Here is a 27,743-nt window from a genome sequence, read left to right as displayed (position 1 = left end):
ATTCAGTTCTTCAAGACAGTACCGGCACAGTTCGACAAGCGAGTAACAAGTAAGCCGCAGCGCTGCATGGGTTTCTGTGGTTAATGCCCCGGTATCCATCCTGATGTCTCGCCACGTGTCCAACCAGTCTACGAAATTGTTAAGAAATTCGATCTGCTTGTCACTCAAACTCTATACTGGATCCTGAAGCGGATCTTTGAGGCGCCGGCTCTTTGAGGGGCTTTTTACATTGACAATATGCCACCACTTCAAAATTAGGTCAATGAATTGCGCTGTCCCCGCGGCGTAGTTCAAACTGAGTTCGTTTCCACGAATTTTTAGCGCCTCCACCACAAATGAACTGAAAACTTTCAAAGCAAGCTTCACGTTCTGGCGCTCATTGTTGGATGGATGCAGTGATGTATAGCTCAATCTATAGCCAAACTTTGAGACACTGTGTTGCTCAGAAGCATGCAGGTCCCGAAGAGCTTTGAAAGAAGCTCCGTTTACCTGAACTAACGAGGAAGTGCTGGGAAATTCATGGAAAAAGATGCACGTACCAGGATTTCTTTGGTTCAACCAGTTGGTCCTTACACATTTTAGAAGGTGTACAGGATCTACCACATAAAAAAGGGGTCTTGAATTGTCTGCTGGGTGGGGGTACACAATGTCAACTGTTCGCGTCTTAGATAAAAAGGACATCACCTTTCTGGTCATTGAATTGTTGTCTGTGATTACTGCGATGACAGTAAGCCCTGCTTTCTCCAGCTCTATAATTGTCTTTCTCAGGGCCTCATGCAGTTCAACTGCTAAGATGTTAGCCACTGGCAGAATGTGAGCGACATCCTTGTGCGCTGATAGCAAGGACTGTATCATAAAAACATGAGCAGTTTTGGCTGCTTCTTCCGAATTAGAAGCTGCCCCCGTCACCCAGCCACCTTTGTATTCAAAGTATGGCTGAATGTGCATTTCATCCACCATTATAGTCACAATCTTTTCATGTGGTTTGAGAAGGCTTGATCGCTTCTTCACATAACGTAAAAACCCTTCATCGTCCTGCTCATTTGCAGGGTTCAAGTTATATTGCGAACAGATTCGCACGAGCGTAGATCGATGTGGCAGTGCTACCTTGCCAGCACTGCGAATGAATCTGTAGGCGTGTGGGGAAATAGTGTACAAAATGCTAGAGAATATCAAAAGGTCAGCAGAGTACCGCACTGAGTGGTCATTTTTCTGCAGTAGCTCAAGCTGTTCCTTGATAAATCCAAGGGTTTCTATTTTTCTCCTGCGGCAAAAGATCATCTGAAATGAGGCTGTCCAGCAAGGAGAACAACAAGTTGAAAGTTGCCTTCACTTTGTCATCCTTTACACAAACGTCTAGGCCCCTGAAACGTCTCACACTGTCTAGTGCGGTCTGCAGGCAGCGCAGATTGCCCAGTCTAGTTGGGATGAGGAGATCTTTCTCAGGTAGTTTCGCCTTCCTCCAGAAAGCCGTAACCTCGATGTTCCTGCTGACAACCACAGATCTTTCAACTTCCGGTGGATCTTCGCCCTCTACATGAAGAAACAGAACAGCGTTTGCTGCTTGTACTGCTGTCCAGTAGCTGGAGAGGTCGACGCGTTGTAGTTGCGATACAAGGTCCTCGTATGACTGCAGCTTATTTAGGCGGTCCTCTTCTTCGTGGGAAGAAATGGACTGTCGAATAGCTTCCTCCAGATGTGATGCTTCGCGACGTTTCCGCTTTTCCTCGGGCTCCTCGCGCACTGGTGGGCAGTCGCTCAGGTAAGCAGGGGAATTTGGAAAGATTGTCGGCACTGCGTCCGGAGTAAGCCGAGTGGCACCCATGGCAGCTTCTATTTTCCTGCCGGTTCTAGGATCGGTGTACGTGGTGGTCGTCCTCAAGTATTCAGGCTTGAAATGGAGCTCGCATACCTGCACACCATTGACAAAAATAAAATGCATTATTAGAGATTTTCTCCTTCATATCCACCTCATTTACTTGGCTAGAAAATACGAAAATCTTAGCTCTGTACAGACATGCACATATCAATGAAAGGCACCAGCAGACATCTGAAGGAAATTTATTGATTACGGGGTTTAACACACCGAAACTGCACAGCTAGGCGATGAGGCGCGCCGCAGTGGAAGGCTCCAGGTCAATTTTGACCACCCATGGGGACCTTTAACGTACGCTTAAGTCTCGTACACACTATCGTTTTTGCTTTTCGCCTCCTTCAGAAAAGCGGCCGCCACGGCCGGGAATCGAACCCGCGACCTTGCGCTCAGCAGCACAACGCCTTAGCCACTGAGCCACCACGGCGGGTCATTTCAAGGAAACAAAGTAATGGAAGCGGCTAGCGCGATGGGCATGCAATTACAAAAGCGCAAGAAAGTCAAGGGTGCAGCATCAAGCAATAAATAACACATGGATTCATGTGATTACGCCACTCATATTTCTCAATTAAAAGTCGGAGCTGTTACAGAAGTGCGTGGTGCCCTGCGGCAACATCGAAATTTCAACGACAGCTCTCAAGATAATTGCATAGCAGTCGAAGAAAATATAGAGAATCCAAAAAAGTGTGCTCTGAGATATCTTTCAAATACTCATCACGAAATGTTGAGTGATAACGTGTGTACAAATAAAACAACACGCTTTTTGATGCAACTTGTCCTTCCACAGACTTTTTCCTTTTCCTGCCTACCTTCATTCTAAAGACGCATATGACCCCTTCAAAAACATATTTACACATAGATGTCGCGCTGCAGAACAGCCGGCTAGGAAGCAGGCAAGCAGAAAAGTGAACAGAAATGAACTCGGCCAGTGAAGTTCACGAGTTACTCCTAAAGAAATGAACGACAACGCACTCGGCGAGAACGAGTGCCAGCCATTTCCCGCATGCGTTTTAATACTTGCATCATCGAAATTTCTCGACGGTGCACTGGAGAGCAAGTATAAGTGAGAACAAATAGCAAAGTCGAGCATTGCGTGAACTTAAAATGCGTCCCGGCGCTTCTAGAAAGAACATCACTTAAAACATGCGGGCCACTTTATAGCCATGGCGGAATTCCCATCACAACAAAGCGGCAAAGCCAAAGCGAATGGTTCAACACAGAAATGAACACACGCGGCAATGAACACACGTGGAAACATAACAAAGCACAAATTACTCAACAGCGAGTAATGAAAATGTATACATACCTTTGGATCGCGGAGAGAACGAATATCGACGTCATCTCGACGAACGGCACGCTCCCATACCACTCGTCGGGCATCCTTGGGGAACGAGAACACTCGAACTTTTGGTCCGGTGTCGTAGTTCCCGCGACAATTCGGCACGCAGCATCGCCCTATTACGACAGTTAGCAGGCGAACATTCGGTTAACGACCAAGCACATCACACCATCACGCGGCTTTTCACGTATGCAGACAAACACCTCTTCTCAGGCCGCCAGAAACACCACAACAGCGTACCAACAAAAGACACCACCACACCGCTTCAACGGCTTGCCAGGCTTAGCACGCCGGACTACTCGAACGGCGCGGCACAGCAGCGCGAGTGGCACAGCCACTCGGCGGAAGCCATAGGTCAAAACTGAGTGACGTCACAGGCCACGACCGGAGGAGCGGACAGGCCTGATCCCGTTCAAGAGGGCGCTGCCTCAGCGGCATTTCTCTGCGCCTCAGGGGCATCGCCATCAGCATAAGCTCGCGCTTGCTGCGCTTGGTTGGACACTGCTGACTGCTTCGCCTTCTGCGTTCTGCTCTGCAAATAAACCCCGTTACAAGTGGTGAAGTCTGCTGGGTTCCGATTACCCTGGAGCTTCGGAATCGAATTTTACGGTCCGATATGCCTACCGACGCAAGCGTCGCTCCAACTCGTCGACTGGCACCGCCTACTGTCCTCTGTGCCGGTTCTCTGAGCCTGCGAGATCCCCCTGTTTTCTCAGGCACAGAAGACAAGGACGTTGATGACTGGATTTCTCTGTACGAGCGAGTGGGTGCTCACAACAAACGGGATGACGCCGCCAAGTTAGGCTACGTCGCCTTCTACCTGTCGGACGTGACCAAGCTGTGGTTCATAAACCACGAAGCGGAACTCCCAACGTGGTCTGTCATTAAAACGAGCCTCACACAAGTTTTCGAACGGCCTGAGGTACTCAAACGCCGTGCCGAACAACGCTAGCCTATTTGGTCTCAGCAGCTTGGTCAGAATTTCACAAGCTATATTGAGGACGTTCTGGACCTCTGCAAGCGAGTCAACGGGTCGATGTCTGAAGAGCTTAGAATCAAGCAGATCATAAAGGGCAATGAGGACGACGCTTCGCTTTTCAAATGTTGCTTTCAAAGAGTACTCGCACTGTCGCAGAACTGACCGAGTTATGCAGGAGTTTCGATGAGTTGCGCAGGCAACGCCTTTCCACCCGAGGTCCCTGCGTGCCCGACGACATTTTGTCCAGCCTATCCACCGTTGGCATAGGAGACGACCACGCATGCCCCTCTTCTTTTAAATATCCAAGAGCTCAACCGCGCTGAGGTCGCTCGTCAACTCTCTTTGATGTCTTGGGTACCTGATCAACCACGCGGATTAACGTCTACACCCCGCGATTTCATTTAAGACCAGGTCGCACAAGCTATTCCTCCCACCCGTGAACCGCCACCAGTCACCACACCTCTCACGTACGCCGAGGCCGTTTCTCGATCTCGACAGCCTGCGTTCCAGCCAGCGCTGATGTATTCGCCGCCATACTTTTCGCCCCCAACCTATTCCCCACCGCCTATGCCGATACCACTTCGGCCTCAGTTTTCTGCCCCCAAGCCGCAACTCGGCGTCTACTCCGACCAGAGGTGGACCTACTACAACTGTCCGATATGTTTGCTTGTGGCGATGTTGTCCACGTGGCGCGTTATTGTCGTCGTCACCAGGCTGCTCCAAATATTCAACAAATGCCTTCTTTCGACCCTCAGTTTTCTTATGCGCATCCAAGCCCTCCTTCCTCTTTCTTTTCCCCTGATCGTCCACACGGTCCCACCCACCACTCCCCATCTCCACGTCGACGTTCGCTTTCCCCTTTGCGTCGCCGTTCTGCATCCACCGATCAGGAAAACTAACGGCCGATGTTCCCGAGGCACGAACTGCGTCCCCATCGCCATGCACAAGTCCTCGCCCTTGTCCAGCTAATGTCATTGAAGTGTCAGTCGATGGTATCGTTGTCATGGCAATTGTCGACACCGGAGCCACGCTATCCGTTCTTTCTGACCACCTGTGCCGCAAACTCCGCAAAGTTCTGACGCCATTATCTGGTCTCCCTCTTAGAATGACTAACGCACAAAGTGTAACACCTCTCGCAGCCTGTACCACACGAGTCATCCTCGAAGTGATTGTGTATATCGTCGAATTCGTAGTGCTGCCTCCGTGTTCCCATGACATAATACTTGGCTGGGACTTCCTTGCGAATATTGATGCCGTCATATACGGCTTTCGCGCGGAACTTGAGCTGTCTGAAATTCCTGATGTTGACGCTGTTGAAGCCCCCCTACCGTATTATTAACTGTCTATCGTGAACTATCGTCAGAAACTGTCTGTTTCTGACGACAATCTGTACCGCTGCGCTCTTCTCTGCTGGTGACTGTGTCGTGTGACGCTATTTCCGATGGTGATGTTCTATTTACGCCCTCTGCCCTGTTCATTCAACGCAAATGTTCGCCACTGCCCGTCACTCTCCTCACTCTCCACCATGGCGTCACGAAGACGCTCGTGTACAGCACGCTAGAAAAGCATTTACCTTTACTCCATGGTGAATGTCTCGGTCACGTGCATCCGATCGACGCCCGTCACATTTTTGACGCTCCATCTAGTTTACTTTCTACGGACCTCAGTGCACTCATTTATGACCCTGTTGCTGACCAGTCACTCCTTGACGCTTTCTACCGCTCCATCGATGTCGCAACGTCTCCTTCAGAACGAAATTAGTTGGTCAACCTGCTGCAAAAGCTTCGCACTTCTTTTGGCAGCCACGCTTCTGGCCTCAGTCGCACATCAAACATATCACACAAGATTGACACAGGAAGCCATACGCCTCTACGGTGGCGTCCCTACCGAGTCTCAGCGTCGGAGCGCCGTGTTAATGACGACCAGGTTGCTGACATGCTCCAGCAGGGTATTGCACAGCCCTCTAACAGTCCCTGGGAGTCACCGGTCGTTATTGTTAAGAATAAGGACGGCTACATTCAGTTCTGTGTCGACTACCGACGCTTAAACAAGATCACCCGTAAGGAAGTTTACCCGTTGCCGCGAACAGATGACGCCCTTCACTGTTTGCAGGGAGCAGAGTACTTCTCTTCACTGGATTTACGTTCTGAGTACTGGCAAGTTCCTATAGAAGCATCTGACCAACCGAAAACAGCATTTGTCACACCCAGTGGATTATACGAATTTACCGTTATATCTTTCGGCCTTTGTAATGCTCCAGCCACTTTTGAAAGAATGATGGACACTATTTCGTGAAGCCTCAAGTGGAACACTTGTTTATGCTACCTCGATGACGTTGTTGTCTTGTCCACCGCTTTCGACACCCATTTAAATCATCTCCAGCACGTCCTCACACGCCCCGCCGATGGCGGCCTTCAACTCAACCTCAAGAAGTGTCGTTTTGGTGCCCGGCAGCTCACCATTTTCGGCCACGCCGTATCGCGGGACGGCTTACTTCCCGACCCCGCCAAGCTTCAAGCAGTCGCCGATTTTCCGAAACCAAAAAACCTAAAGGAATTTAAAAGTTTTGTCTGCTTGTCGTCATACTTCCAACGCTTTATTCGAAATTTTGCTTCCATATGTGCGCCCTTACGGACCTTTTTAGCGGCGAAAAGGACCTTTCCAATACTGACTGTTGGCCTAGTTGGTACTTGCTTACTCACATGCTTTGACCGCAGAACCGCTAATAACACGCACACACACAAGGTAAAGAAACACTCAACGACAAGCCGCTTGTGCTTGTCGTTAAGTGTTTCTCCACTTTGTGTGTGTGTGTGTGTGTGTTATTTGCGGCGAAAGCATGTCAGTAAGTAATTTTTCGCTTGGTCACCAGCATGCGACGATGTGTTCACCAAATTACGCTACCGGCTAACTTCACGACCTATCCTCCGCCACTACGATCCTGTCGCTTTCACGGAGGTTCACATTGATGCCAGCGGTGATGGACTTGGCGCTGTGCTCGCGCAACGAAAGGCAGGGTTTGATGAATATGTCGTCGATACGCAAGATGAACATTGACGAAAGCCGAGGCTAACTACTCCGTGACCGAGAAAGAGACTTTCGCTATCATTTGGACCTTTTGAAAATTTCGCCCCTACCTGTATGGTCACGCATTCGACGTCGCCACTGACCACCACGCCCTTTGTTGGCTATAGACACCTAAAGACCCTTTCGGACGACTTGCCCGCTTGGCGCTCAAACTTCAGGAGTACGACATCCGCGTTATTTACAGATCCGGTCGTAAGCACACAGACGCCGACGCCCTGTCTCTCTCACCCGTATCAGATGAAGGTGTTTGCCTCTCTTCCCTCGAGCCTGCACTTGCGTCATCCGCCTTGCGCAACATGACGGTGGAACAACTAAAAGATCCCTGGATCAGTGGCCTCATAAGCATTCTTTCTGATCCTCGCACTCCTTCGCCGTCTCGCGCTCTCCGCCGCCAGGCTAGCAACGTTTGCTTAAGGGATGATTTTCCACAGAAATGGGGACAGGCATGCCTGTGCCCCTGGTAGACAATGTGTACTTTATTGCAGAAAACTCACTATTTTAATGTGACCTTGAAGCTCGCTCTCGTACTCAATAAACGATGGACCTTTTCAGTGAGCAGCCAGACAGCCCAAGGAGAGTGTTTATGAAGCAACTGTCGGCACAATAATCTTCATGTTTTGCGCAGATGTTCAAAAGTACCTGAATAAAAACTCCTTAGTAGTGTTCGGTTGCTGTACCTGCCAAGGCATAAACTAAAGAAAAATCAGCCCTGTATCTGCAAGTTAATCTGCAAATGTCGTCCAAAGACGATAGTCGTGCGTGTGGAGAGAGTGAACAAAACATTTATTTGATATTCTGCGCAAGAAATCGCTCAATGGTATTCTGGAGGCGCTGCGTTAGAGTGCCTCGATCGTGCAGCGGAGGTGAACGAGCGCATCAAGTCACGTCACACGTGAGACATGAGCTCTATCTGGCAGTATTCTTGGAAAACGAAGCGCGTGCTCTGAGACGGGCGTGCGCGCTCGTCTCAGAGGTGATAAGGTGTAGAACGCAAGGCGAGGGGTAGGTGCCACAACCGTGTCATCTTAGCAAGGCGTTGGAAACACTCGCCTTTTCATGAAAGTGGTGCATGGTCAGCGTATCGTGATAAACGCCACGGTCTTTCGAATTACTTATGTATGCCTTTTCTCTTAAAAGACGGACATACAGAATATAAACGTGTTATTATGGTGCCTCAAATATGCGCAATAAATGCTTTTTAATTGACAATCGCACAAGTATGAACGCTGAACGTTGAACAACATTGGTGGGCGCTGCGGATGGGGTCGGCCGTTTGGGGTATGACTATTGCCGTTAAGAGTACCCGGTACCGTTAGGAGTGGACAAACAGATAAACGTACAGACAGACAGACAGACCAAAATTTCTGCGTCGAAGGTACCAAAAAAAGACTGTGGTCTTTGAATAATGGTTTCTCGGACCTAATTCTAGCAAACGATTTCTCACATAGCCGTCGGCCGAGCGTCGGCAAGCACAGAGTCAGACTAGAGTCAAGCTCAACAGGGTCTTCTTTCCCCGCTGATTTAGCCAAGCCCGTTCCCTTGGCTGTGGTTTCGCTAGATAGTAGATAGGGACAGATTGTGAGAAGAGCCTGCACCACTACTGTATTGCAGGTAAGGAAAGGAGTGGAATAGAGATAGCATGAGGTATAGGGGAAGAGTAGGAGGAAGAGTGGGATCAGTTGAGGATTAGTTGGATGGATTGAAAAAGGAGAAGTAAGGAAAGTGTGGTAGAGAGAAGAAAGGGAAATAGATAAAAGGGAAGGGAAGGGAAGAATAGTTGTGTGAGAAACGGAGTAAGGTGAGAAGACTACCACCAGGAATCCACGGGCTGGGGAGCGGGCCAGCTAGTCAACGGGCGTTTATTAGTGCTTTCAAAAGGAAGGAAGGTTAATCGTGGGGTATGATAATATAGTTGATGTAGAGTCAGTTATATTTAGGTTCAAGTTTTATTTCAATTTTAATTTTAAATTTTAAATTCTACTGAATTTACTAATGCCTGTGGTCTTCATTCTTCTCCTGGTCTTGAGGAGGTGTTCCTTCGTCCATGTCCAGTGTACTTCTAGGCCTCGAGGCCTCCGAGTCCGCCGGTCGTTGATTCTTAATGTCCGCCGGTCGTTGATCGTTGACATCCGCTGGTCGTTGATTCTTGACATGTGTTTAACCTGATAGTTCTAGGTTCTGGTGTTGTTTCTGTGTGCATGTGGTTTCAAACAGTGCCTGTGGGAAATGAGAGCCGAGGTATCCTTTCCAATATTGGTTTTTTAGCCATTTCCCATAACGAGCACTACTTGTTTTCTTTTGGGTTTGATAAGCACTTCTTGTTATCTATAAGCACTTCTTGTTTTCTTTAGGGGTTTTAGAAGTCCTTAGGGTACCCTCGATTTTCAGCATTGTAGGATGGCCTCCTTAATCTTTTCGACCATATCTTCAAGTATTTTTATTGTTTCTTTTTGTTTGATTATTTCTGGCTTCCTATTTTGCAGGTTTTGTCTCAATATTCGTTTTAATTCATTTCTTTCGTTTGTTACACTGGGACATTGCTGTAGGTAATGATCAAAACTTTCTGTTATTTTTGAACAATAACATGTCGCTTGTTGTAGTATTCCGAATCGTGTGAAATAGAATGGAAATCTTCCATGACCTGTTATTGCTTGTGATGAGTAGTAATTTGTTGGGAAATGCGACGGAATAAAATTTACGTTTTTTATCCATGTAAACGTGTAGCTATGCTTCCCTTCTTTTTTCCATAATTCATTCCATTCTTCGTTTAACTTTTTCTTTAGTTCTTTTGATATAAATGTTTTTGTTATGGGAACGAATATTTCTTCTCCAGCTTTGCTCACTTCTTTTGCACATTCGTCCGCCAATGTGTTCCCTATATTTCCACTGTGTGCTTTTACATAAGTCAGTTCGATATCTATGCCTTTTGCTTGGCTTAAGATTTTCCTGATGTTACAGATAAGTGGATTTACGTTATCTAGGTTTTTTATTGCCAGGAGTGCGGATTGGCTGTCTGTAAAGAGCTGGTATTTAACGGAGGCCTGTAGAAGTAACATATGTTCTGTTGCTTTCTGGATTGCTATGATCTCCGCCTCTTAATTACTGCTGTATTCTGGAAGTTTATATTTTTTCACCGTTTGGATTTGGTTATCTTTGTTTAGCATTATAAATGCCGCTCCTGGTTCTTTTTTCATTCTTTGATCCGTCCGGGTATATTTTGAAATCTACTTCTTCCTCTGTCGTTCCAAATGGTATACTAACTTTGTCTGCTGGATGATCTTGCCAATGGTCGTGTTTCTTCATTATTTCGTTTTCAGTGAATACTTTCTGTTGCCTTGTGAAGTTCTTTCCTTCCTTAAGTATTAAGTGTAATTCGTTTTCTTTTTCGATTGTCAAATGGAGAGGCGGAGTGTTTGCCAAGATGTTTAATGAAAGATTTGATGCTGTTTTGAATGATTTAGTTATTATTAGTAAAAGTAATCTTTGAATTGATTTAAATTTTTTAATGAAAATGATTTTTCGGCTATACCATGTTGGAGAAGCATATGTAACCATTCGTTCTATACCCCTTTTGTATATTAACTGCAGTATGTTTCTATTTGTATGCTTATCGTCTTTTATTGTACGACTTAAAGACTTAAATTGTAAGTGATTTCGTCTACTTTCTTTTTTAAGTATTTCAAATGTGGAAGGAATGTTAGTTTTGTGTCCAAAACCACCCCTAGGATTTTCATTTCATTGACGTTTTTGATTTTATCCCGTCCAATTTTTATTTGAGGTGGATGGCTAATGTACTGCTTTCCGATTATCATGTATTCCGACTTTGCTTTATTTAGGGTAATTCCTTTTTCCTGTGTCCACTGATTTATCAGTGTCAGTACCTTCGAAGCTTTTTCCTCCACCTCTTTTCTTGAGCGAAACGTAATGTGTAATACCACATCGTTCGCAAAGGCTTGTATGTGTACTCCTTGTTGAAGCTTAGTTTCTAATAGGTCACTTAATGTTATATTCCAACAGAGTGGACTTAAAGGCCATCCATGTGGGGAACCTGATGTTAGTGTTTTCTTGATTGTTACTCCGTCTTTTTCGTAGATTATTTTCCTTTTCCGTAGAATGTTGTCCGCCAGTTTTATCAAGTTATTTGGACACTTGTAATCTTCTAATTCCTGTGTAACTGCTTCAGCTTTTATGGAGTTGAATGCGTTTTTGATATCTAGTGCTATTATCATGCTATTTAGCTTGTCAATTTTTGCTTGGCTTATTCGTTTGATTATTTCTTCCAATGCCATGGTTGTTGACGTTCCGTGGGTGAATCCGAATTGTTTTTTATTAAAATGGTGATTTTTAAATAGGAAGTAATAGATCCTGTCTTTTGTGAGTTTTTCTAATATTTTTCCCAAAATAGAGTTTATTGCAATTGGGCGGTATTTGTTTACCTCAGAATTGTCTGTTCCGTTTCCTTTTGGAATCAATATAAGTTTAGATTCCTTCCACCTTTGAGGAAAGTGTCCGTGCTTTAAGCATGCATTAAAGAGATTAACAAAAAAAGTCTTGTGTCTTTCGAACATCACCTGTATAAGATTAGTTTTTAGGTTGTCTGGTCCTGGAGTTACATCTTTCCTCAATTTTTTTATTACCTGCGTTACTTCAATCTCTGTAAACGGAAGGTCGTTTCCGGATAAACTTTGTTCTCTCGTTTCTGTTTGTGATGGCTGATTTCCCCACTGAATATTGTTGTTTGTGGTGTCGTCGCTTGATTGTATTTGGCTGTGTCCTGGTTCATCACTTCCTGTCCAGTTGGGGTATAATTTTTCTAGAATGTATTCTATTGTTTCCTGAAGAGACTTTGTGACTTCTCCATTTTCTTTGGTGATGCTCCTAAACGTGACATTAGTTTTCATTTTATTTCGTGCAATTTTATATTGTAGGAGGAATGTATTTTTTGCAGCCGTAGTACATAGAGCTTTCCAACTGTTGTTTTTAGCCTGTTCTATCATATTGTTATATGTGTCGTGTTCTTTGTAGTATTCCTTTTTGTATTGTTCTCTGATATCTCCATTCGCTTTTTGATACCTCCTTCGTAGTGCTCTGACTCTCTTCCTTTCGATTTCTAGGTCTATTGACCACCAAGTGTTCGGCTTTTGTTTAGGAGGTTTTTTCTTTTTACTGAAATCCTTCTTAAGTTTCTCGATTTTCTCGTATAGCGTATTCACTATTTCTTGAATACTATCCTTCGTGTTTATTTTCTCCTGCACTTGCTCAAACCAGGAATCGGTTTGCAACTTTTCCATAACTTTTGCTTGACCTTTCAATGTTAAACCGTATTCCTCCGGAGGGTCTTCGTTTGTAATAACCACTTTAATGTATCTATGATCACTATGATTATAATCTTTAAGTACTTCCCAGCTTTTATTATCCTGGTACAGGTTCGTGTCACTTATGGTGAGGTCGATCCAACCTCTCGCCCTAGTTGTTTTAAAGGTAGGAGGTAACTCTTTTACATTTACTAATGTCAGGTTGTGTAAAACAATGAACTCCAAGACTTTTTCACCTTTGTCATCAGTCTCCGTGCTTCCCCAAATTTGATGTTTAGAGTTGAAGTAGCCCATTATTATCGTTTTAATGTCTGCAAATTTCTGTAAGATGTTCCCTATTGCTGACATTGCCGGTTCTATGTCTTCGTTCGGAGGACAGTAGCAGTTGATAATTAACAGTTCTCTTTGACATTTCTTTATCTTGACTGCTATTAGTTTTTGTTCTATAATAATTGGAAAAGCGGTTATGTTTTCTTTGTGTATTATGATTGCTGTCTTTGGGTCTTTGTTCTTGGCTATTATTTTATGTTTCAGTGGAAATCCTATGACTTTGTTGTTGAGCGAGTACGGTTCTTGCAGGACCGATATGTCGAATTCTTCTTCCTGTTGAAAATTTCGAAGAGCCTGATTTGCTTTAAATGCCCTGCCTAAGTTTACCTGGATTATTTGTATTTCTGAGAGGGATGGTGTTCTGTTAGATGAATGGGCCATGTTGTATTGAGGAAAAGTTGTTGTAGAGTATGTACAGGAAATAGTAAGTTAGGTGATTACCTGGCGCGCTAGTCTAGTCGAGCCAGAATTTTCCTCTTTTCGAATTCCACTCTTTCTTGGTAGGCGGGACATTGCCAAGACATCATTGAATGATCTTTGTCGCCTGAGTAGCCCTCTCTCTCACAGACTATGCAGAATGCTTCTTCGTGGCATTTATTTTGGGTATGGCCCTTTCGGCCGCAATTGGTGCAGCGGATTGGGCCCTGACAGTCAAAGTGTGTATGACCGTATTGTGCACACCTTGAACAGCAAGGAACTGAGATGTGGTCAAACCAAGGGCATCTACTCCAGCCAATATTGATATACTTCCTTTCCTTGAGTGCCATTAGTCCTACCCTGTTAAGGGCGAGGACCAGAGTTGTTCCCTGTTTTCCCTTCCATGATTTCCGGACCAAAATGTCTTCGGGATTGCACTCCAGGCAATTTTGTTCTATTATTCGTTGCGGGAGGGCGTCGTTCGCAAGCTCGTCATCTACCCCGATTACCTTGATGTTGTACCTGTTCTGTTTTGGTTTGTTCACTTTTACCTGTTGGATCTCATTTCTTGATCGAAGAATCCTCTCCAGCTTGCCAGATGATTCCTTTGAAGCCGTTGTGAGGATTATCTCCTGTCTGCCTTCCCTCATCGTAGCATCGGGGAGGCCCGCCTCAGTGGGGTTAATCTTCGTCTTTATGAGATCAGCCATCTCCTGTTTGCCCATTGTTTCGGAAGTCAGAACCAACGCGTAGGATTTCCGTTCTTCTGCCTCGACAGGAGGTTGAAGCTCCGTTTGTTTTTCTCTTTCTTGATGCTCGTTTTTTGATGTTGCTTCCTCCAATACGGAGATCTTTCCTTTTAGGTAGGCAATTTCTTGGAATTGCTCAATAGTTAGTTTTTTCAGCTTGGAGTGTTCAGAGATGATGGTATCTATTTGTGTTGCCACTCCTTCTTCTTGTCCTGTGCATGTAGAAATTTTAATAAGGGCTTTCATGATGGCCATGTCAGCCTTGGCAACCTTGGTAAGCAAGGTAGTCTTTTCTTGTTGTTTCTCCTCCTGATGGAGTGGAGGGTACTCTTCGGTGGTCTGCCTTTGAAGCTGGTGCTGTTGCAGGTCTTCCTCCAGTACTTGACCCTCGTTGTCTGAAGGGTCGTCCCAGGAGTTTTTCAGTTTCTCCTGTCGTTTACCTTCGTTGTCTGAAGGCTCATTAAACGATTCTTTCTGTTCCCGAATCACCTGTGCTGATGAAGGTTCTCTTGCCCTACCGTCTTCCTCTTCCTCTTCTGTGCCGAACCCTGGGGTAGTTTTCTTCGTGGATAGAGTACTTTGTTTGGCTCCGTACAGTGTTAGATATTCTGAGTCTTCTTGCTTATCATCCTTGGACTTCCCCTTCTTGGATGATTTTCCTTTTCTGCATTGATCGGATGCTGTCTTCTGACGGGGAGTTGCCTGTTCCGAATAAGAAATTGTCTGCTGATTCGTGCACTCCTCGTTGCGAGACTTGTGACGTGAGTTTGTCTGCTGCAAAGAGGAGCTTGCTTGTGAAATTGGCATCTTCCTGAGCTATTGTGTCGTTGACGGCTTTCCCTGAGGTTTCCCGAGTTTGAATAATCTGTGTTTGTTGGCTGAAAGGTGAAGGAACAGTTCCTGTGAGGTTATTTCGCCGTGGAATCTGTTTCACCAAATCCAACTCAAGCAGTGACAGTAGTCCGGCAACACTGAGTGTGTCTTCTGAATAGGTTTTTGACGGTCTCAGTTGAATTTGGGCGCTCGAGGTTTTTTTCTATGGCTATCTCTAGATTTTACCGAATCAAATGAGACCTAAATTGTCGATCTGGGGCGTGTGGAAGCCGAGATCTGACTCGTTCTAGAAGTTGCTTGGTCCCACACAAGATGGCGGCCCCCAAATGGTCATAAAGTGGGAAAAAATTTGCTTGTGAATTTCTTTTCGCCCGTCAAAAACTGGTAACATTGAGCTGAGAACCCGAAATCCTAGTTCTGCGTGGTCGAATAATGTTATCAATATTTTTTGTAATCTTTTGACTTTTCATTCAATCTTGAGATCCAGGGAAAGTGCTGAAGTCCGCTATCAAGATGGCAGCCCCCATGGGGCGGATACACGTGTTATCCACAGTTGATTTTCGGTGACGAAAACCGTTTTTTCCTGGAGGTTCAAGAAAATATGGTAGCGGTGAGGCTCCGGAACGCCCCAAGAACAATCGAGGGTGGTTTTCCAGGTGCGTGGTAGCTTTTTCTTGTGGAATTCCTGATGTGATCGAAGTGGAGCCAGTGGCTGCTGTTGTTAGGCCTAACCAATGTTTGCGTCGTTAATTTCTCAGGTTATAACTGATTTTGGTGGGTAAACCGTGCTCCTCGAAGTGATCCGAAGCCTCGTAGAACGATGTGAGTAAATTTAGATTGTTAATCACAGTTTTGACGGGGATTCTGAAGTCCGAAGGCTCAGCTGTTGTGAAGCCGCTCAACCGACCCGGGCCCCCTGGTGGCAGTAGTAGATAGGTACAGTGGGAATCTCGTTAATCCATTCATGCGCGTCACTAATTAGATGACGAGGCATTTGGCTTTTTTGTTAATTTCGGCAACGGGGTTCTCTGGCCGCAGTACGTCCAAGGGCGTGTTCCGTATTCGGAAACATCCTCTCCTACGGAACGCAGAAAAGTCCCCGTGCCAAGAGCTTACTACTGTAATGGCAGTAGGACCGTTATTCTCCTGCGTTGTGTGCCGATGCTCTCCCCCTTCTTCGCCCGCATAAAGCAGTGGTCATACGCTGGTGTGTAGCGAAGCAACGCCAGCCTCCCTGAAGACAACGGATAGTAACTATTTTAAAGTCATTGGCTATAAAGCCAAGATCTTTAAGAGTGTTGACACTTTCCTTTGCCCAAACTCCCCTGTAAGATAATGTTATCGTGGACACGATAGGGAATCTATCTTTAGAGACAATCCAGCACAACTCGTGGTCCATATATTTACTTGTCTTCACAACATGGGCGTCAGACAGTTTGATCCTTGTTTCCCTCTAGAGAGTCATAGTTACTCTCGCCGTTCACCCGCACTTTTTTCAATTTATTCACTATGACATTCAGAGCATGGGGCAGAAATCACATTGCGTCAGCACCGATCAACGGCCCTCGCAGCATACACATACACAAACAGCATACACAAACAAATGGTGGCTGGGACGAAAAAACGCTTTATTGCGCCTTGCAAGCCCATTTCGTAGCTTGACCTAACAAGGAGAGAGAGGGGGAAAGGGTGAAAAACCGCTATCGCTTCAGCGATAGACAGAAACACGAAGGAAGGAAAGGAGGAAGCACAGTCACAGAGTTTGAAACACTGTTTCAAATACAAATTGATGAAAGCGTGTAAATCACCTTACCCCTTACACGTAGCAAGGTCAATAGTATAACTTTGTTGAAACCAAGTCTACCGCGCGTTAACCATTCAAAAGGATAAACATTGTCCTGATTAAAAAGTAGCGGCATGGCATTTCTTGACAGGGTCGCATACGTTCACATTTGCAATAACTAAATCTGCACATGGCAAAGACAGGTATGAGTGCCGATCAGCGATCACAGTGGGAAAATGTAAATGTTTCCCAAAAGATGCACATAAATTGTGTCCAAACAATAAAAACGCGAAAAGAACTGTAAGCTGATATGTTTATTACTACAAATCAGGAAAGACTCAAAGCACCATGTCCTTTGTTTTTCAACAAATCCTTAAGGTGAAAAAAAGATAGCTCCCGTCAAAGCAAACAACAGCACAGAGGTGTTTGTACAGGAAAACAGTAGCATCGACCAAGTGAAAAAGTGATCACCGAAAGGAGTATTCAAATCGCCACTGTACTTTTCTAGTTTCACGGATGGCGTCAATCTTGACGCTGTGTCCAGTGGAAAGAAAACTGCACGACATGTTGCCTCTGTGTTCCACGCACGTCCTGCCACCGTTTAACGAGGCACAAACAAAAAATACGACAAGTGGGTGCCCTTTATGACATGCTCTGGCAAGAAGGGTAGGGACTCACGGCATATTCATAACCCTGCGCTGTTATGCCAAGGTCCTCGGGCGCCAGCTGGTGAGTGCACGCCTTGGTGGGCCTCAGGATCTCATGCGCCGGGGCCGGATACGGACTGGGTCCCCAGTGGCACGGTCCGGGCTCTGGCGTGTAGGTGAAGGTGTGTCCCGTGGCGTAAATTACGCAATCGGAGCGCACCAAGAAGACGGGCGCCTGGGTGAGCTGGCGCATCCACTGCCAGCCCTCGCGGAAGGCCGAGATATCGGGCACCACGCAGAGCAGGCACTCAGCGCACTAGTATATTGTCTCGGCTTCGACGTTGCTAAAAATAAGACGCGCAGGTTGGCCGTGAAGTTCTCACCAGAGATCTGGAGCATGGCCTCATTTCCACCGCCGTTCAAATGCAAGCTGTTCACCACCAGCACCGGCGTCACGGGTCCACCCACGGGTCCGGCGCCCTCACAAAACGTGTACTCGGCCTTGTCCGTGCTAACTATGGTCCACAAGGCGCTGTCGTTGATGATCTCTTTGTTGATGTACGTGCGACATGGAGTCACCTGGAACTGGATGATCTTTTCCTGAGACAGGCACAGGTACATGCGCTCGCTGTCTTTCAAGTACAGGGCGCACTTGCGCAGCTGTAACACCGGCTCGTCGGCGTCAAGGAAGACGTTCTGCTTGTCCACCTTGCGGATGATGAGCCTCGGTAGTGCCATGCCGGTCACCGAGCTTACCAGAATGACAGTGGAGCCGTAGTGAATGTAGCTGTCACGCATTGGGACCTCCTCGACCTCGGACACACTGTCGTCCAGCAGGTACGTGGAAAAGGCACCCCACTGGCTTGGGCTGCCATGGAAGTTTCCATCGTCGACGTGCAGGTAGTGTGTTTTCCCGGTCTGCGTGCGCAGCCGGTTCAAGAGCGCCACGCAGCTGCCCGAGGCAATGCAGACGTCGTTGTTGTGCGAAGAGTTCTTGTTTGTGGTCTGCTTGGATATAACCTTGATGCGATTGCTCTGAAATACGCCCACCTCCTCGCCGTTGCCATGAACGAGCTTGACGGACAGCATGAAATGCTTGCCCTTCTTCAAGTCGCTGACGAACAGCTTCTTGGCGACGTAGTAATTCTGGCCGTCGAAATCCAGCTGCTGCATTTTGTGGTCCGAGTTGCCGATGCCGACGAAGGTGCGTAGCTGGGTGTCCGGCTCACTCTCGCTCGCGCGAAGGAGCTGGTCGCGCTTGCGTTGCCAGCCATCGCCTAGCAGGTAAACGCACGCAGGCGGGTAGATGAATCGCTTCTCATTTTCGTACAACTTTAGGGTGACCGTTGCGTGCAGGATGACTAAAACCATGTCGCCGCGCTCGCGCAGGTAGCTGTCCATGGCGTCGCGCGATAGCTGGTTCTCGCCGCCGCTCATCGTCTCGGCAGCAATGGCACTCACTATAAGACTGGGGGGCAGCTGCGCCCGGGGTGCCTGGAGGTGCAAGTGGGGTACACCCGGGGGCGCAACCGGGGGACCGGAATCTCTAGCAACCAAGCCTAGCAGCGTGCTCGCTTCCTGGTCCGAGAAGGTGGTCCTCTCTTGTGGTACCGCATGGTTTGGCTCGAAATGCCAACGGGCTGGTGACCACCCAGCTCCATGAGTAGTGCGCTGTCGTGGCTGTAGTCATCGTAGCCGGCCATGCCCGCACCCACTAGGGGCCGTGGTAGTGTTGAGATGAATAGTTGTACTGCGAAGTGTTATTGCTCTTCCAAGGATGCAGATGATGCGCAACGGAGAACGGTGCATATCAGAAACTAACGCATGGGAAGAAAGTGGCGGACACTACAAGGGTTCGCTCTAATCAATTCGCTAGCGACGGCTTGATTTTCCTCAGATAGTACACTATTTATCGTGTGTGCATTCTTATCAGTATTCGAGCTTCAGTGATAACGGATCATAGTTTCGTTTTATAGGCAAATATTTCTGGAAATGTTTTGCGTTACGGGTGGCTGTATCTTTAGGACATGCTTGTTTCCTACGCAGTAATAGTGCTACCCATTCTCAAATTGAGCTGCTGTTCTCGCCCCCCTCCCCTGAACATTTTTTATTTCGCATTTGTGTTTATACACGCACACAAATGCACGCGCAAAGGTTGCGCGTTCGTAGCGTGAGTGTCTTAATTTGTGTGTTATTGCCTATATCATGTGCGTGCATTCATAGTGTGCGTAATTTACGTGCATATATCTGCTTTGAATATCATCTAGCCACTCATCTAGCCAATAAGAAAGTCTTCAGAAACAGATGACCTTATTAAATACAAACCTGGGATCAGATTTATCGGTGAACGAAAAGAAAGAAGCACTCCTATTACAGTCGAAACTACGATTTGACTTGCCTCAAGACAAACTGGCACAGCCGTAACTCTGTTCTGTAATCAAGAGAATGGCATTTGTATTCAGGTAGCCTTTGACGAGACAACAGAACTCAATGAGGTACATGCAATAGCAGAACGAGTCTCAGCGTGTACAGTTACCTCAAAAACTGCAACGAAGTTTTACGTTTGCAGAAGTGGTTCAGAATGCGTAGTATATGCTGGGTAAACAATGATGTAGAGAATGGAAAAGCTTGCTAGCAGACGACGCGGAGCTCTAGTGGTGTGCCCGGGCAAATCGGACACAAACAGAAGTAACGTCAATTACAGCTCACCATGGAGTAACATAAAAATGAAGAGCGGTAAGTCTGGCTAAAAGGGCCCGAGCTACGCAGTTTCACGCCGGCCGTAAGAGAAGAACACACCACTCACTGCTTTCAAGAACACGTGCGTACTAGTTGTCTACTACAGTGCCTTTTGTAGCGTATTATACGTCTACGTGTCTTTGCAACTGCGACTTTCTCATCCGTCTTTATCGCTTCGCGTGCACATAGTCGGGCAGGATCTTACATGAACTGTATGCGAGAGAAGCCCACATGGTGTCGACATGACGGCAACGTGGTCACGCTCCATGTTGATGAGCATTTAAGGCAATGAAGAAGTACGGACAGCAGCAGGGAGACGTGATAAAGAGTGTGCGATAACGCGTCCAGCGCTCGTCGTGATCGTGGATTGTTTTGTCTGCCTCTGAGCTTGGCTCCTGCCATAGATACGAACACGAACGCCATCATCACTTCGTAGTGGGCGTATTGCACTCGTTGAAGCCTAAACTAACATTTCTCACATTGTGCTGTTCGGCGCAGAGAGCATTTTAAATGCGAAACATTTCTTATGAACTTCGGCGACTTTAAGCGTATCTATCTATCTATCTATCTATCTATCTATCTATCTATCTATCTATCTATCTATCTATCTATCTATCTATCTATCTATCTATCCATCTATCTATCTCTCTATCTATCTATTTATCTATCTATCTATCTACCTATCTATCTATCTAACTAGCCGCCTACGACTTTTAGCTCTCTTGGCCATTCCGATCATGTGGAATCTATACTGAAATCTGTATGGCATAGCGTTACTGCATGACAAGCATAAGAGACTATAGTCATAACGTGAAAATTGTGACATGAATGTCATGACTGTCACGATTTGTATTTCATGGTATTGCTGCTCTTGCGGTGGTTTCGTTCACATGACATATTGGAAAACTGGTATGGAATGACATGACTTCATGAAGAACATAAGTGACAGACCCTAACGTCGAAATAACGAAATGCATGTCGTGTAAGTCATGACTGCACGCCATATGCTCAAGGTACGCTCGCAGTCGTTTCGCTAGCTTCACGTACAAAAAATTCGGTATTACGTAGCGTGAATAGATGGCGAAGGTATATGACTGGTGCAAACACGATAATCATGACATGCATGTCATGTAAGAACATGACTACAGGCTACGCTTATGATGCGCTCACGGCCGTTTCGGTAGCCTCACATATTGTCAGGTGTGTTTCTTGTTTACACTATAAAGGAAATTTATTGAGCAGAAAGGTTGATGCTTGGAAGGCTTGGAAGGCGATGCACCAGCCGCAATTTCCGAGCTCGAGCCGCTGCTGCACGTTCGATGCTGCTGCCTCTGCGCCAGATAACTTTCTCTTCGTTACAATGGCCCCACGGAGAAAAAAAGGAGCCATCCTGGCGACTTAGTCCTGTGCAGGTGGCGTTGAACCGTGGTACTTCTTGAGCCTCTGGACGTGTACAACCTCGCGGTTGCGACGTCGCAAGTCCGACAGTGGCGTAAGAGGCTCGTTGAGGAAGTTTACTGGCGAAGTTTGTTCGAGAATACGATATGGCCCATCGTGCTTTGGCAGAAGTTTGGAAGAGAGCCCAGGTGTGCGATGCGGCACTGACAGCCACACAAGAGCACCCGGAAGAAAAACGGGAGTTGAGGTCTGGGCATCACGAATTGCTTTTTGCCTGTTTTGGTCATCGCAGGCGAAGCGACGAGCTAACTGGCGACATTCTTCTGCATGTCTGGCGGCGTCGAAGATTGGTAGGCATTCGGACGCGTCCGGTCGATAGGGCAGAATGGTGTCAATGGTGTGGGAGGCGTGACGGCCGTAGAGGAGGTAAAAAAGAGGAGAAGCCTGTTGTCGCTTGCTTTGCCGTATTATAGGCGTATGTAATGAATGGGAGGACTAAGTCCCAGTTAGAGTGATCAGGCGTCACATACATAGATAGCATGTCACCGAGAGTACAATTAAAGCGCTCGGTAGCCCCATTGGTTTGAGGGTGGTAAGCGGTACTTGTGCGATGTACAATCGCACACTCAGCGAGCAATTTTTAGATGACCTCGGACAAGAAGGTGCGGCCGCGGTCACTGAGGAGTTCATGAGGGCCTCCATGACGCAACACAAAACGACGCAGTAGGAAAGTGGCAGCCTCCTGTGCTGTAGCCATCTGAAGAGCAGCGGTCTCAGCATAGCGCGTTAGGTGGTCGATAGCAACTATTATCCACCTGTTGCCAGTCGGAGTCAATGGAAGTGGCGCATAAATACCTATTTCAACCCATTCGAAGGGTCGGGAAGGGCATGGTAAAGGCTGGAGCTCACTGGCGGAGGCGTGTGGCGGAGATTTTCGGCGCTGACATTTGCCACAAGAGCGGACGAAGTTGCGGACGAAGGTATACATACCACGCCTGTAGTAGCGATGTCTAAGCCTTTCGTAGGTCTTAAAGACTCCTGCGTGGCCACATTGTGGGTCAGCGTGGAAAGAGGAACAAATCTGCGACCTCAGGGTTCGTGGAACGGCGAGCAGCCACTTGCGTCCCTCTGGTGCGTAGTTGCGCCGATTGAGATGCGTGTAACGTATCGAGAAGTGTGGAACTTGGCGCCAGAGCTTTCGCGTCTTTGGGAGTTCAGAAGTGTCGGAGAGATGATTGAGAAGAGACGCAGTCCACGGGTCATTGCGTTGTTCTATAGCAATGGTGCCAAAGTCAAGCGATGACAATGTGGAATCGCAACCGGAGTCAGCTGTGGCATTCTAAGACAGGGGGGAACGGGAAAGGGCGTCGGCGTCAGCATGCTTCCGTCCTGATCGATAAACTACGCGTATGTCATAATCTTGAATTTTCAACGCCCAGCGAGCGAGGCGGCCAGATGGGTCTTTTAACGTCGAAAGCCAGCACAGCGCGTGGTGGTCGGTCACGATGTCAAAAAAACGACCATATAGATATGGGCGAAACATTCCAAGGGCCCACACAATGGCCAATCACTCCTTTTCTGTGACGCTGTAGTTGCTCTCAGCCTTGGTAAGTGTGCGACTAGCGTATGCCACGACGTATTCCTGATGCTCCGCTTTACGCTGTGCGACCACAACACCCAGGTCTACACCACTGGCGTCGGTGTGGATTTCAGTTGGAGCTTCAGGATCGGAATGGCGTAGAATGGGTGGCGTCGGGAGAAGCCGTAGCAAGGTGGTGAAAGCCTCGTCGCAGACAGGGGACCACGATAATGCCTAGTTCATTCTGAATCGTCCGCTTTTTACAGCGACCGAAATTTCCCTGCCGCCGAAACGCAGCGTCGTTCACACTGGACGCACCCCGCGCCGCCGAATATGCCATCTACCACCGGGCGAACGCGGGATGGATGCGCTGTCACCCAGTTGTTGTCGCGGCTCGCAAACGCCACTACGCTATCCGGTGGCGTATACTTCGATGATTCTCGTACGCAGGAAGCAAGAAAAGACGGTACGGCCTACTTTGCTGGCAAGTGGCTGTCTTGTAATGCACGAAGAGCAGAAAAACCACCGACGCCAGCGGCGTTGGCGGGTTCGTTTCGCTCTGCAACACCGCAACAAGCTCGGTCACGCTAACAGCAAGCTCGGTCACCTCTTCCACGAAATACGGGCGCGAAGTAGGTACAGAGTAGGTTAAACTCCCATTGGTTTCAACAATCAGTTACGTGCACTGCGGCATAACAAGTGAGTAGGGCTTGGCCGTCATTTTTCAAAATTTCTTGATTAGCGCTCCTATTGGTCCGCGGTGACCGATTCGGCAGCAGACGCCGCAAAAATCGGTCCTAGAGCAATCGGCGCGGAGAGGGCCCTTTCGGCGAATTTGGCCGCCGCCGAACTGGATTCGGAGCACTTTTGGCGGCCGGAATGCTCAGTGTGAACGCGGCCTAAGAGGTCTTTACAGTTGCTGAGAATTTGCTTGAGAGGTGATATAATAGACGCGAAGTTTCGGACGAATCGCTGGAAATACGAACACAAGCCGATGAAACTTCGCAGTTCTTTGGTGGTGGCAGGTTTAGGAAACGCCGTAACAGCTCGCAATTTCTCGGGATCCGGAAGGATGCCTTCCTTGGAAACAACGTGGCCCAAAATGTTGAGTTGACGCATGGCAAATCGATATTTTTTTAGGTTTAATTGCAAACCGGCGTTAGTCAAGCAAGTAACGACGTGCTGAAGGTGACGTGAGTGTGTGTCAAAGTTAGGGGCGAAGACCACGATATCATCAAGGTAACACAAGCATTTCTTCCATTTTTGTCCACGCAGGATGTTGTCCATCATTCGTTCGAACGTTGCAGGCGCATGCAAAGTCCGAAGAGCATGACGGTGAATTCATATAAGGCATCTGGCGTGACAAAAGCGGTTTTGGGGTGATCGGCCTCCGCCATAGGCACCTGCCAGTAGCCTGACCGCAAGTCTAACGAGGAAGGGAACTCGGCACCCTGTAAACTGTCCAAAGCATCGTCAATGCGCGGTAGTGGATAGAGAACCTTCATTGTGATCTCGTTCAGTCGCCGGAAATTGACACAGAAACGAATAGAACCGTCTTTCTTTTTGACGAGGACCACCGGAGACGCCCATGGGCTCTGTGAAGGTCGAATGACGCCTCTGCGAAGCATGTCGTATACTTGGTCAGCAATGACGCGGCGTTCTGTAGCGGACACGCGATATGGTCGTTGTCGCAGCGGTGAGTGGGACCGGTGTCGATGTGGTGTTCTACTGCTAAGGCATGGCCGAAATATGTTTGTTCAACGTCGAAAGATTGGCGGTAGCACTCAAGAATGGTGAGGAGTTGTGAACGCTGCGAAGATGTCAAATCTGCAGCGATGAATGGTTGAAATATGTTCGCCGACGTTGAGTCAGCCGCTGAGACGACAGCCAGTTCACAGACGGAAGTAGAAGGCACCTCATCGGGGAGAGATATAATTCTGGAAGAACTGATTGTCTCGACGTGGTCAAGGCACTCATGACAAAGTGGGGATAAAGACGACGACTCATGATTATAAATTGGCATTGTGGTTGAGCCTTCTACAAGGTCGAGAGCAGTAAAAGGCAGGGGAGGGCCCTTCGAGCGACGAATATTGGGGATGGTGTGAAGAAGACCGTGCCGTCGGATATGGCGCTGCATGAAACTGGCACGAACACAAAAGAGCATGGAGGGGTGTAGGTGTCATCGCTAATGACAAGTTTAGCGGTAGACTGGGTGTCGACGGACTGTTGGTCATCTAGTGAGCAAAATTAAACCTCAGCCCTAGCACAGTCGATTACGGCGTTATGATGCGACAAAAATTCCCATCCCGAGATAACAGTATGGGAGCACGACGAAAGAACCATGAACTCTATCGTTTACAGAACGTCCTGAATTGTCACGCGGGCTGTACATACTGCGGTCGGTTGAACAGGTTGAGCAGTGGCTGTGTTAAGTGATAATCCGGAGAAAGGCGTCGTAACTTTACGAATGTAGCGGCAAAATCCTGCATCTATAACAGAAACAGCTGCAGCGGTATCTATAAGAACGACAGTAGGGATATTTTGGACGAACACATCAATAACATTGGTAGGTGACAAATGAGGACTTGGGCAAACCGAAACTTGCGCAGTTCTTGCCTCTGGAACTGCGTCGTCTAGTTTTCCTCCACGTTAGGCGCGGACCGTCGACGCATAGAAGGCGAGTGGCGGCGTGGAGAGGGCGAGCGAAGACGTCCCGACCGAGGGCGGTGGTCGTCCCGGTAGCGGGCTGGCATTGTAATGGAGGAACAGTATTGCGCGTTGGAGTCAAGCGGGAAGGAAGCCTCACGGCGGTTTTCATTGGTGATATGCGTCCGGCGGCGGTAATACCTTGCGACGTGTCCGGGGTATCGACAAGCGTAACATATCGGGCGATTGTCGAGGGTGCGCTACGGGTTGGCGGTGTTAGTGCTGGTCCAGTGAACTGGAGCTAGGGGATAGCTCGCGCAAGGCTGGAACGGAGGCGCAGGCGCCTTGCGAGTTGACATGGATGCAGCCGCGGCGTAGGTGTAAGGAGCCGCCTCAAGATTATGCTCGCGAGCAGCTGGCAAGGCCTCAGCGACCTCTCCTTGAATGACGCCACGTAGAGATGATGGTAAAGTTGTGGTAGGTTCTGGTGTGAAAGGCACTAAGGAAAGCTGTTATGCGATTTCTTCGCGGACAAATGCTTTTATTTCGGCTATTAGTGACGCTTGGTCATCACCACTGATCACACTAGACAGCGATGCCAAATCGTGCGCTGGAGAACGTCTTGTCAGAGCTCGCTGCTTCCACAATTCATTGTAGCTTTGGCAGAGGCTAATTACGTCGTTAACAGTGGTCGGGCTTTTCGCCAAGAGCATTTGAAAAGTGTCGTCGTCAATCCCTTTGAGGATGTGCTTACATTTTTTTAGCTTCTGTCAATGCGGCGTTCACGCGTCTGCACAAATCGACGGCGTCTTCTGTGAAGATTTCACCCGTTTCTTGTCCGCTTGTGCGTAAACGTTGCTCGGCACGAAGTTTTCGGACGGCAGGTGGATCGAAGACTGCTACAATCCACGTTTTAAATAGCGGCCACGTTCGGACGTCTGCCTCGTGGTTTTTAAGCCAAAGGCTGGCTACACCCATGAGGTAGAACGACACGCGTGTCAACTTGTCTGCGTCCATCCATCTGTTTAAAGCGCTCACCCGTTCGAAAGTCGAGAGCCAATCTTTAACGTCGTTGTCATCAGATCCACTGAAGATTTGAGGCTCCCGCTGAGGAACACTGCCTGGACAGGTGGCCGGAAGAGATGGAGGCGTCTGCTGATCGGCGTCCGGCATAGCAGAATGTAGCCATCGAGAACGGAGTTCCAAGATGGTAGCGGGAAGGTGTGAGGGACGGTACCTGGCACAACTCCACTAATTATAAACGAGATTTATTGAGCAGCAAGGTTGATGCTTGGAAGGCTTGGAAGGCGATGCACCAGCCGCGATTTCCGAGCTCGAGCCGCTGCAGCACGCTCGATGCTGCTGCGTCTGCGCCGTAGTACTTCTTCTTCTTTACAACACTAACGTTTACGTCGGTTTTTGGATACAAAGCCTGTCTAGAATGGTCAGCGCAAATTGCGCCTCGTTGTTCACGATTATATAGTAGACAATTTTGTTAAAATTACGCCAACTCCGTGGACATTACAGATTTTTCCTGAACCTACACGGCCACTGGCGATAATGGTAGAATGTTTGACGCCACTTGTATAAATGCCGACGCGGTTCACCGCTTCTGAGTCAATTGACGGCTGACGTTCTACTGGTTGTTATCAGTGCCAGTCTCTTCCTGTACTATGACCTTCTTTTTACGTGGACACAAGTATGGCCCAAATAAATAGTTTATTATTCGACGGGCAGTCTGCTCTCTCCATCCACGTCACGACCCCGTTACATCTGGTGCAGGTGCTTCCTGTCCATGTGCCGAGTGCCCCCCTCCAGTCGAAAGCCCAGCCCCAACCACCAACATCCCAACCAACTCAAGGTCCGAGCCAGCCACCGCAACAATGGTTACCTCTAAAGTACGAGTCTCCACTCAATATTACTCGCAAGCCGAAGGCCATCATCACTACTGGGACAACTATCACAGCCCCTGTACCAACGCCCGCCATGTTCGCGATGCAGCTGCTAAAGGAGCCGCCGATGTTCCAC

The 27,743-nt window shown here is 47.7% G+C and overlaps 1 protein-coding gene and 1 pseudogene across 1 annotated transcript; both read right to left on the bottom strand.

Moving 5' to 3' along the window:
• Positions 1 to 1,222: 1,222 nt before the first annotated feature.
• LOC142767874 (uncharacterized) lies at positions 1,223 to 4,416 on the bottom strand. Its single transcript, XM_075870123.1, has 2 exons — positions 3,180 to 4,416; positions 1,223 to 1,912 (listed from the first exon to the last, which is right to left on the bottom strand). Exon 2 carries the CDS (start codon positions 1,823 to 1,825, stop codon positions 1,223 to 1,225), a length of 603 nt encoding a protein of 200 aa, XP_075726238.1. The 5' UTR covers positions 1,826 to 1,912; positions 3,180 to 4,416.
• A 4,365-nt stretch (positions 4,417 to 8,781) lies between these two features.
• Positions 8,782 to 27,552, bottom strand: LOC142767636 (recombining binding protein suppressor of hairless pseudogene; annotated as a pseudogene).
• Positions 27,553 to 27,743: the final 191 nt, after the last annotated feature.

The sequence above is a fragment of the Rhipicephalus microplus genome, chromosome 7 (genome assembly GCF_043290135.1).
Source record: "Rhipicephalus microplus isolate Deutch F79 chromosome 7, USDA_Rmic, whole genome shotgun sequence".
Classification (NCBI taxonomy): Eukaryota; Metazoa; Arthropoda; class Arachnida; order Ixodida; family Ixodidae; genus Rhipicephalus; species Rhipicephalus microplus.
Note: the sequence above shows the minus strand (reverse complement) of the source record. Positions and strands in the feature narration are given on the sequence as shown.